At 39.6% G+C, this 12,450-nt stretch overlaps 1 protein-coding gene across 2 annotated transcripts in view; it reads left to right on the forward strand.

The window, feature by feature from the left end:
• GLRB (glycine receptor beta) overlaps positions 1-12,450 on the forward strand; it is a 66,651-nt gene that overhangs the window by 23,141 nt on the left and 31,060 nt on the right. For both annotated transcript variants that reach the window (XM_019534519.1, XM_019534520.1), the window contains exon 4: positions 7,149-7,378. In XM_019534519.1, the coding sequence (XP_019390064.1) occupies positions 7,149-7,378 (230 nt within the window). The remainder of the gene's footprint in view (positions 1-7,148; positions 7,379-12,450) is intronic.

A 12,450-nucleotide genomic window follows, 5' to 3' on the forward strand; every position in this document is an offset into this window, starting at 1 on the left:
CTTTTCCATTTTCTCCAGTCTGCTTCAGGCTTCTGTTCCTTGCTGGCTCCATTCCACTTGTTAGATTCAGATGCAATAAATATCAAGGCTAGCAATTTGGTATTTGGACAAGTACCTGTAACTTAAATACAGCACACCCTATATCTGAATCACAGAACGCATGGACCATTTTGACTGCTGCATTCCATTCCAAACTCACATCTAATTTACTTTTCACTTTCACTTTTTACATTGTCTCTTTATACTGATTTCCAGATGTTTTTCTCTCAAGTTGAATATCTCATTTTGGATCATTTCCCCAGATCTCTTACCTTGCATATTTAAAATATGAATCTCTTAATTTCGATAAAAGTTTAATAATTTTAAGTCCCATTTATATTATAATTCTTTCCTCGGTTATGTTTGGAGCTCTGCTAATATCCTGCAGGATTGTAGTTTTGTCTCTGAATTTCATCAGTTTGCCTTTGTTTCCTCATCTCTGTCACTTTCTTCTACTTTGGCAATCCCTCACAGTCACGGGACAATCATAATTGTCTTCCATGATTATCTTATCTGTGGGTCTGAAGATGGCTGATGAGGCCAGTCTGGGATCGACAGACTCTGTTGCAACCCGGGCATGTGTTTCTATGCAGGATGGGTGACTTTGGATTCTTGATTCAGTCTGTGACATACTGTTTCTGCCGCTTCCACTTTTCTGTCTCCTCTTCTCATCATAAGGTTTCAAAGTACTGACATCCATGCAGCAGACTCTTCCTCCATTTGGGGTGGGGTCCTGTCACTCTAGAGGACTGTATTCAAACAAGACTAATTATAACAGAAATACTAGTCATAATCCACTACATTCCACCTACCTCAACTCTACATATTAAATTCTGATATCTTCAGTTATCATTTGGTAATAAACATTCAACTGGCTTAGAATCTATTAGAGAGTGCTATTTCAAATTATTTGTTAAAGCCAATCATGCATAACCTATCATTTGTTTATTGCTTTCATTTGGTAATTTTTATTGTCATATTTGTTCTGCAAGAACTCAGCTTTTAACTCTTGTTATGTATTGCTAAAGTTGATCAGAAAATACACTTTGAGATTTTGACAGGAAAGAAAAGCAAAAATGTTTTTAATTAATATAATTTTTTTTTAATGTTGTGGGTCAAACAAAATGTTTCACATCAATAATTTCAAAATGGCAGATTTTAATTTTTATTCTCTTATATTTCTATAGGATCAAGAATGCTTCAAAATGAAAAGTAATTTGACAACAAAAATACATTTTTTATTGTACAAGTATCAAAGATGGCATTTTGACATCTATTTTTTTCATTTTTTCCTAAATGAAATTGTCAAAAAAAATAATCAAAATGGTTTATATGGCACCTTAAATTTAACATGTGGCCAGCCTGACAATCAGCTGATTGTTCATTCAGGCTGGGGACACCACCAGAGTCTGAAACCAACCCCACTGCAGTCCCCACTGTCCAACAACCGGCTGATTATCAGCTCAAGACAGAGAACACAGGGTCCCAGACCAGCCCCAGTTTGTGGTCCCTGCCCAGCCAGCAATCAGCTGATTGTCAGCTTGGGTTGGGGACCTCACTGGTGATGTTCCCACTAGGCTGACAGTCAGCTCCAGCCGGAGACTGCGCTGGGGTGCAAATGGGCTCCATTGCAGTCCCACTGGGACAACAACCAGCTAATTGTCAGCCCCTGCTGCAGACCTGAGGGCACCCAGCTTTCAACTTCCTGGTTCATTGGTAGGTAGGGTACAATTAGAATCTGATCACCTATCCCAAAATTGTATCTCCCACCATGCATGTCTGGCATGGCAGGATGCACAATTGCTGGGATTGGGGAGCAGATCTCCTGGCTCATTTAAATGAATATCTGCCAGGGGCCTTACTCTTAATATCTTCCAACCTCTCTGGTAGTCTGTATCAAGGTAGCCATCCTCATAGTGAGAAGGTTCTTCCTAATATCCAACCTAAATTTCTGTTGTGACGGATGGGAATTCTGTGTTTGGCAGTAGGGAAAGAGTGGATCCAGGGAGATAAATCATAGAAGCAGATGGAAGTATTGTTGCAGGTATCTTTGATTAGTCAGGGAGCAGATAGATCCTTATTTTTCAAGCAGGTGCCTAGATCTAGGTGGAGAAGAGGCCTGTTGCTCCTAACAAAGAGAAGGTGGCCTAATCTGCTTTCTCTGACCTTCTGGGAGAGTAAGGGTCCCTTCCCCCAGCCACAGTTATGGCGAGGCATGTTACAGCATGTCTGTAGTTCTAGACATGTCGTGGCATTTCTATAGATTTAAGTGAATCCTAGAAAAAGAGAGAGGGGAGAAAAGGGTTGGTATGTATCTGGAAACATTAGAGATCATGGTGTGGGGCTTGTGAAAACAACTATTCCATATTTGGAAATGGTTATAGAAAAGTATCTTTAACAGCAGATAGACATTAATAGCCTGAGGGCTTTGTTACACATTATACTTTAAACCTCTCAAATGTTGATCAGTGTCAGTGTTAGCTTGAATTTAGAATAATTCAATGTTCAGGCTAAAAACCTTCTCCTACTGTCCCCAATCTGCACAGATGTGACTGGCTACTAGAGGGCTGGTAAGCAGAGGCCTGACTAGGATCTACAGCTGTGAGTTGCCATTACAGGTCTGGCAAGCCAGAACAGGCCCCTTTCCCTGTTCTAGGTGCGGGTGGGTTGCAGAGGTGGTTTGGGGGGAGGGAGCATGAGGCTGGAAGGGGGAGAGTTTTAATGATGGGGACTGGATAGTGACATGGGAGGTACAGAGGCAATGAGTGGGAATGGCAGCTAGGAGACTGGGTGGTGAACTTAAGGATGTAAGATACTGAAGCCACTAATGGATAAAATAAAAGAAGATAAACAATAAAGTAAAAAGAAAGGGTAGGTATATTAAAGAAAGTCTCTTATTTTAATAAATTGGAATTGGGACTGGCATTGGCATTGGGCTTGGGATTGGGTAGCCATATCTCACAGGGGTATTGTCCTTACCCCAGGATGGAAATCCCAGTCTTGCTCCCTACTTTGCTCCCTTCTCCAGCCCCACTAGCCATCCCTCCCAGACTGGTCTGTGACCCTGTGAGCTGCCTGTTAGGTCAGACCCCCAGGGAAGGGAGGAAGAGTTAACTTGGTGTCAGCACCACCCCTAGGCAGTCGAGTTCAGGGGGTGTAAAGTTTGTCTATACAGAACAGGAGGGTTGCGGGAGGGGAAATTGCATCCTGGGATGCTGGAGGACTGAAACTTAGGTGATTTATCTCTGTGGAGCAGGCAAACATTCATGGGACCCAGACTGTGTAACACAGATCAGAGATAAACCTAGTAACTTTGAGATGCAGAAAGGGTGCTTAAAACAAGTTTACATATCTTAACATTCGGACAGTCCAAGGGTTATGAGGTCCCTGTGCTGCTTAAAATTACTATGCAACAAAGCCCTCAGACCTGCAGCTGATGCCTGCCACAGATGACCTTTTCCCAACCGAAGACCTATTCCTAAAATTTAGAACTGCTTTATCCAATATCTGTCTCCATGTAAGGAGAAATCCTTGGTCTGTGGAAGTCAGTGGGAAGCATCCCCAACAATATGATTATCATATAAGTCATATTTATATTCATAGTCTTCTAAGACTTAAGGCAAACTCCAACTTGTTTGTTCCAATTAAATCAATTAAATATTTACATAAAAGGAGGGGTTTTTTTTCCTAATGTTCATGTGTTTTAAGGAAAGCACTATTCTATTTCTTTTACATTAATTTTAATTGGTATTGGTTTTCTTTTCCTGTAAGCATGGGAGTTAATATAAACATAGCCCAAATTTTCATAAAGTCCAGCAGTTTCTGTTTTGCTGGGAAGACAGTAAACTCATCTGTATCATGTGTCACAACCTGTACTGGGTCTGGCCATATAGTCACTGTTCAGAAGCTTATACTTCAAATATTTTATAGAAATAGATGCTCTCTAACCCTTCTACCTGCTTGTGTTTCATAGGAATATAAAATCCAATGTAAATTAGTAGAAAAAATGTCCAGTTCCTCCCATCTTAAATATTAATAAATAGCTATTATTTTCCTCTTTACAATGAAGAGGTGGCTAAATAAATTGAAATCAACAAGGGGAAAATTTAATTTTATTCTCTTCTAAACAGGCTCATAAGTATTGTGTGAAAAGGCAAAATATTTATTATGCACTGTCTTCTCCCCACCCACATTGCCTAAATATAATGGGAGTACTGGAGGTTATGTTCCATTGCCCAAATTTAAGTGACTAGTTAAGCTTCTCCCAAAATAAATTATGCGAGAAATGCTGATGTATCTTTGGTTATGCTGCTACCAGATGCTACAAAAAATCATCTTCTACTAAAATAGAAACTTTTTTATATTGTTGCTTATATTGAGCCTGATCTTATGTCATGACGTTTTCTTTTTTTCCTTTTCTATTTGTACACAATCTTGAGATATAGGCTGGCTTCCCTAGCCTAGGTTCTCCAACCAGTATTTTGTATTTTTTTACGTGGGGAGTTTTTCCATTGATTTCAATGGAAACAGGATCAAGCCCTTAAAATTTTTCCTCAAAATTCGCTGCTTGATGCCTTTAAAGAATAAGGTTGTCATAATTATGAAGTAGAAAATTACAAAACGATACAGGAAGAAACCCTGTGTTCAGATTTCACTAATGCATTCTGTGTTTTGAATATTTAATACCTAACCTCTCATCCTGCAATGACTTACACATGTACCTTGATTCTGAATGCGTAAGTTGAATCCAGGTTTTGGAACTTTGCCTTTACCACAAAGTAAAATAGCTTATCAAGGGTTGTAATTGGGATGGTGGATTTTTGGATGAAATTCATTTTCAGTGTAATGAATAATGGTATGCTAGTGAGAATGAACAATGAGTAGTATTTATCACAAGTGGTTTAAAAACAATTAAGTCATTTCCACTGAGAAAATAAGTCCATATGGGATGGGAATTTCATAATACAAAAAGTAAACAGAGCCATAATTATACGTATAATTGAAGAGATGCATTCTGAGATAGAAATAGTGACTGAACACATTCAGATGCTCAGACCCCTTTTACTGTTCCAGCAGTATAAAGGGCCTGCCATGGACTGCCACTTTTGAAGGCACATTTACCTTGGTGAAAGTTGACCTTAGCATCAAAGCAAATAATACCTTGCATTCCTTTGTCCAACAACAGATTGTCAAAAAGCAGCATATCTGTGGTGGTAAAACTTTTTCAAAGGCACTGTATTTATTAAGTAAACATGTCAATCAATAAATATTGCCTTCTTGTCCTGGATTTAGATTTCTGTCCAGCAACTTCCAATGACACTTGGAATGTGTCTGAACTGCACAATGCAGAGCAGTATAGAAGTGTTTGAGTTATTTCTACATGAGCTAACTCAGGTACCAGCAGAAGTATAGTTACAGCTCATTTCTTGTGACAAGAAGGCAATATTTATTGATTGACACATTTAGTTAATCAGAACTCTGTACCAATATGGGTTTACTGCCACTGGGTGCATCTACACATAGGCTTTAACCTATTTTAATGAGCATTAAAACATCACAAAAAACTGTGCTCTTTCACTAATATGCATTAAAAATATCCTAACATGCCTTTTTCTAGTACCTCACAATGGAGGTACTAAATTTAATGCACAGTAGCAAAAGTGCATTAATGAACTTGTAGATGTGCTCTAATACCTACAATAGAGGTAGGGTGGGTATGTTTACATCTCGCTACATCGTACAAAATAGACACACCCTCGGTCATAAATATAACAATTTTGAGGAGTACTTAAGCTATAGTAACAGAAGAGTGCTTTACAGGAAGACAGTAACTAGTACAGTAAAAGTTCTTTATTAAATCAGTTTGGCACACTGAGAGAGGAAACATATACCAAGAATATCCCTATTAACTGACAGTTCATCCATAACAGATTATTATTATTTGTAAAATGCTAGCACTGTCATAAATGAATCCCAGTGTTTATTGTCTAGTAGAGAGACATAAAAAGATAGTCTATGGTAGGAAGCCCAGAGGCAGAAGTTATCTAAAATAAAGAGTTTTTTCTTTTTTTTCTTTTTTTAAACAGTAAGGCATCTCTTTCTCTCTTTTGGTAACCCACTCAGTATGTAAATAACATTTATGGTCTGTCTTAAACCTAAATGAAAAGGCAGCAAGGCTAAGAGGTAAGGCTAAAAATCCCAACTCATGTTCTGGGTCAGATTTTACCCTTGTATGCACACAGCCCTCATTGAGGATACAATGCATGTGGCTATCATTTGTGCTCTCAGACACATGCTGCTGCAGTCCCTGAAGGCAACATTTGCTTCCCTCTGTGCCCAATTCCCTCTCTGGGCAAAACTCCTGGTGATTTCATTTGGATTTTGGTCAGAGTAAGGTTGTTGATCCTGGACCCTCGGAGACGCATTCTTTTTTAAATTGTGAGCATTGGGTTTCACTGATGTTACAAGATCCTATGCGTAATCCTCAGAGACCAAAGCTGTCCGGAGAGGTCCATTATAAGCCCTAAGGCTGCTGTAAGTTACTCGAGGAATGTATGTAACAACATTCCTTCAAAATCTAGAAAGCTGTTTCATATTTCTTTGGTTTGTTGTTTAGAATATGTTATTCTGTAAGGGTATTCTTTCTGCTCTGTTTTTTGATTTAACAGTGTAATGCCACATTGTTAGCATACCATAGCTAACTGGAGAATGTATTGTGGTTTATGTTTGTCAAGACATAGGAAGTGAATACACATATAAAATACACATGGCATGATTTACTGATGCCTGAATTAACTCAGTATTATAAAATTATAAGAACACCTTCCTCATTTACTGTGGTAAATACACTGATATCCAGGGATACAAAAATGAGAGTGGATTTGGCCCACATTGTTTTAATTTTAATGTGGCTAGTAGAGAAAAAAGACCATTATATAACATGCTAACAATTTATACTAAAATCAAGAATGATTTTGTTGGTGTCATCTGAAGAACGATCATAGTAAAAGCAAGAAATCTAAATAGCTGTTTCTTGCTAGGATTCCTTATGATATTTCCCCTGAGTTTTTATGCCAGACTAATGGACATTTACAAATTCTTCTCTTCAGGATTACCGAGTTAATATCTTCCTAAGACAGAAGTGGAATGACCCCAGACTTAAATTGCCAAATGACTGGAGGGGTTCTGATACTCTAACAGTGGATCCCACAATGTTTAAATGTCTCTGGAAACCAGATCTGTTCTTTGCAAATGAAAAGAATGCCAACTTCCATGATGTCACTCAAGAAAATATTCTTCTTTTTATATTTCGGGATGGAGATGTCCTAGTCAGCATGAGGTATTGTGGTATTTCTAATTATAAATACTTATCTTTTTTCAGTAGATAAGGATATCATCTTTCTGCATAAACAGATTCATATGAGATGCATATAACTTTAATGCTTAGTAATATGTATAATTTACATGTGAGAGACATGGATTTTTGTGAGTGATATCTTTTATTGGACCAATTTGCTTGTCAGTAACCTGATAATATCTCTTATTACCAGTTTCAATATATATATGGAGTGTTTCATAAGCCTTTGTTCTAGCTGCTATTTAGCTCTGTTGCATCTACTTTTTTCTCAGACACCTGAGGAAGGGTACAGTGGTACCTGAAAGCTCATATGTGTCCCTCCCAACTATACAGCTGGCTCAATAAATGCTATCATCCACAAAAATCCTTGCCTCTCATCTTTTTCCTGGATCCTCACAGCTACGTCACCCCAACATTATAATTTCCATGATCATATTTATAGCTGATATTAAATAAATTGTACATAAATGATTCAGAGAAAATTCTCATAAAACCATAGAGTCTAAAATATAATGATATTTTTACTAATATCAAGGTCTTTAAAGCATATATTTGCATTAGATCTTTAGAGATGAAAATTACATATAAACCAGTATAAGAGACTGGAAGCTGGTTCAAATCTGTAATACAACAGAAGTTTAGTGCATATATACTGCTTTCAAAATGTCCAAAACCAGTTTAAGATCAACCTGGGTGGATGTAGTGTCAGACCTAACTGATTTAGCTTAAATACATCGATTGAACTTCTGCCCCAGATCCCCTCCATATTTAAGTTAACTAGCAGATCCCCAGAATCTCAGGATGCTTTCCACCTCCCCCACAAACCTGCCCTTGCAGGGTGAGCAGGATCGTCTTGCCCAAACTGTCTGGTTCAGCTGAACAGGGACGCATGCTCTAGCACCCCCTGACTTCTGACCTGGGCCACTGCAGGCATGTGGCTGCATTTCTGGAATCAAAAGTGAATGTCTGTTCACTTGCTTATTGGTTCAATCTACGTAGCTTAGACTAACCTGTGAAAATTAAATTGATTCAGATTGTCTATACTTAGCCTGTAAGTTATCAAAAGTCGATAAAATATTGCTTGTTACAGTGCACCAAGGGGTGCCTGTGCATTTGAAAGCAGAAACACATTAGCAAAGGAGCCTGGCAGGCTACACAGAGCCCCACAGCTGCAGGTTGCCTGAGTAACAGGCTAACAAGGTAATTAGCTGGCACCTGCAGGTGGTCAGCCGACTGGAAGGAGTCAGAGCCCAGGGTACATACAAATTCAAGGCTGAGGCTGGCTGGGGGTCACTCTCTCTTTGGCAATTGCCAGGAGAAGGAGCTCCTGAACAAGAGAATGGTCCAATGCATCTGGCTGCCTGCTTTGCTACCTGCAAATGCAGTAAGACTCTAGGGGCTTATAAGGTGCCCAGAGATAAAGTGGTCTGGTATTTTAAGGGTGGGAGTTGGCCCTCTTAAAAGGGCAGAGTGCTGCCTTTATTATTAATGTTATGTTGTAGCCCAGGGGCTTAGGTTTGTGTTATTGTTTGAATCGGTAGACCTGGAAGAGACTAACTAGAGGAGGAGGAGGCCTCATTGGATTGTATGATGGTGTAGAGCCCCAGCACCAGAACGGTGCAGTCTCAGGGGCTGTGGAGAGCCCAGCACTAGGCAGGGCACAGCAAGAGGGCTGTGGAGCTCCAGGGGGGTGTAAGCTGCAAGGGGCTGGAGAGCCCAGTCCCAGATGGGCACAAGCTGCAAGGGGCTGGAGACCTAGTGCCAGAGGGGCATGAGCTGCAAGGGCCAGGGGCCCAGTAATAAGAGGAGTTTGTGGGCTAGTGCCTCAAAGCCATGCCCAACACAGTGGGTCTGGGCTAGAAGGCCTAGCTATATCAAAGGGGCGGAGTCTGAGTAGGCCAAGGTCCCAACACAGCATAACAGCAATGTAACACCCATCAGGCATGGGGCATAGTAAACGGGGAGGGGGATTTCAGCCACACAATTGGCCCATAAGGCCTGAGGTACCTTGTGCAGCACCGTACTGAAGAGAGGCCTGGCAAAGGGCCTACAGATCAGAGAGCTTCAGTAAGGTTCAACAAACTAGGAGTAAGTGAAGGCTCATGGGCAGCCTCCTGAATTATTTTTCCATCAAAGTTGTGACAGGTGAGATAAGAGGGTGCCCTGAGGACAGAGCTTGCATGGTTACAGAGCCACTAGGGTATCACGGCCACATTTGGGGATCTCATTCCGTGACATGCTACACAAAATGAATAACAATTGCAGTGGGATAATTGAGTAGATTCACAGAAGCATAGTGAAATAGATAAAATATATAACTTAGGATCCTTCAGAGGAAATTATATAGTTTTCAGATGCCATAGATGTCCCATAAATTAATGAAAAAGTGATTTTGTAAAAGTGCTAGCAGTTACTGGGACTTAGGGGAAGAATATTCAGAAATTGTACATATAAGACTGTTACACAGAGTGTAAACGTAGTAGGAAATATTATTGCTTAAGATCAGTGGAATATTAAGTACAGATTTCTTCATTGGATTCAAAAGCAGTAGAAGTTTTTATTTATGGATTGACTTTATTGCTAAAGGATGCCGAATATACTGTAAACAAACATGGTTCATGAAAATAGAAGTGTGTCATAGATTACAGGATCTAGATGTTTAGAAGAGAATTGCTTTCAACTGAAGTGGTAAATCATAATGATTTCCAGATGTTTGGTTCCATTTCCCAGCAGTTTATGAGTACTTATGTTCATACTCAAATATGAATTGGAAAATACTGATGTGGACATAGACTCCATAAAACACATGTGCCGTGATACATTTAAATGTGAAGGTCCCCACTAAGATGTCTCAGGATAGATTTCAGCCAGTGGCCAATAGTTCCAAGTTCTACAAATATGAGAACAGATATGAAGGCAAGAAGCCACATATGCTCTTGGAACTAGTAGGATTCATGGCTGGAAGCTGGAAGCCCAGCCCATTCCCTTTCTCAGCTTAGGAGATAAGAAAGATGAGATAAGGGGAATCATATGCTGTTGCAGACATGGAAGAATGCCATGCCATTTTCCAGCAACTTGGTTGAAGCTCGTACCCAAATAACCCCCTGGGTTACAAGGAGCTGCTTTAACCTACCAGTCACACCAGAACACACCTAAGTTATGAGGAATGTATATTTAAACCCAAACCTAGTCTTTTGCCAGATAGCATGCCAGGCGGTAAGTAAAAATTCATACAAAATTTATCAATTGTGTTATATAGAAAAAAGTCTCTTCTAGACTTTGGGCCCTGCCATATCTTATTTTCTTACATACCACACACCCCCAAATAAGATACGCATCTTGTTTTGGGGAACAGAGAGTGAAGAAAAAATATTTTTCTGGAGTTATGTCAACATAGAGCAGAGGCAGTGCCTAATCTGAAATTTCTTCACACTCCCTTTCCTGATTAACTAAAAGCTGAAACCCTAGCTGCTGCTGGAGACTGATCTCTGTGGGTAGATCTATGATTTTGAAAAGAACTAAAAACACTTTCCAGTTGAAATGGGAAAAGACATACCACCAGCAGCTAACAGATAGAAAAAAATGCCAAAGTAAGGTCAGCTTGACTAGTTGAAAATCAAGAATATCCAAAAGGAGAGGAAATCATTAACACCTGTGGCGTGAAGAACAATGAGTCATTAAGTGAATTTATTCCCTCAGCTGCCTGAGTGAAATACCACTGCTGCTGTCAGGGAGAACAGGAATCAAAGGGAGGTGCTTCTATTCTAGGACAAAACTCAGCTTTTCCATTTAAGATACACATGCCAATTTTAGGGGGCTAGGTTTTGGGGAAAAGGTGTGTATGGTACATGACTAGTATAAGCTCCAGCAAACTATGTGACAGTGAGACTGGAAAGAAGTCCAAAATAACCATCTGCCAAACAAAAACAGGAACAATATCCTCTTCTCATCACCTTAGTAGGTGACCTATCTAGACCCCTCACTGTTGCAGCTGGAGTAGTGGGATAGACTCCATCGCCAGCATGCAGAACAGGAAGGAGAAGTAATGAAACTGGAGGATCACTACCACTCCGTATAGCACTGTTTTACCAACTTCTACTTGAAATCACTTTTAGGTTGAGATGGCCTCTGTACTTCTAGACTAGAATTGAGCAGAAAATAGTTTTCCCAGGCTATGTGAGTTTCAGACTTTGAAATTTTTCCCTTCCAAAATCCGAATAAGATACCACAATGCCAGGGGCTTTTATGAACCAATGAGCTATAGGGAAAAAAATTAACCAGGTCAATCAATGCTTTAAGATCATTTTGAAATGTTTCATTTTGATTTCACATGTTTTTAATTGTGCTATATATAAACTCAAATTTCAAAATGAAAAGTCACTTTGAACTGGAAATAAAAATAATTTGAAAGTGTCAAATAGAACATTTCAACACTTTCTAAACTTTTTTTGAAACATTTTTCATATCAGTATTTCTGAAAACTGACCCTTCTCTGTACACCTTCTCAGTTTCAATAAATAAGCATTTTCTAATGGAAACCATTTTGTCTAAAACATTCTGTCACCCCCAACTCGTGGGGAAAGAATTTTCTTTCTAAAATGTTCCTTTAAATTAAAGCCTTACTAATCCTTAATATTTATAAACGATACAAAATTTGGCACTCATAAAGGTTTGTTGGGGTATATACTGTAGTTTGATCACGTTACTCAGAATCATTGTCTAAAAAAATATACAGCTGTATCTTACACTTGTTAACCCACAGATCAGTACTATCAGAAATCATGGGTGTCAAATTTATGACCCATAGGCTGGATGTAGCCCATAGAGCCTTATCGTCTAACCCCTGGTCTCAGAGCAATGCATAGGCAGCATGCAGGGCGTGCTGGATAGCCCTGTGTGCTGCATGCAATGATGCCTCCAGGTCACAATCTAGAGCGGTGGAGCAGCCATTGTGTGTAGCATAGCCCTAAAGCAATTGCATGCCACTCTAGGGCCATGTTGCTCATGGTGGCTACTCCAGGGCTGTGTAGTACAACCGCACAACAGTTGTATTG

The sequence above is a fragment of the Crocodylus porosus genome, unplaced genomic scaffold, assembly GCF_001723895.1.
Source record: "Crocodylus porosus isolate Cpor-Errol unplaced genomic scaffold, CroPor_comp1, whole genome shotgun sequence".
Lineage (NCBI taxonomy): Eukaryota > Metazoa > Chordata > Crocodylia > Crocodylidae > Crocodylus > Crocodylus porosus.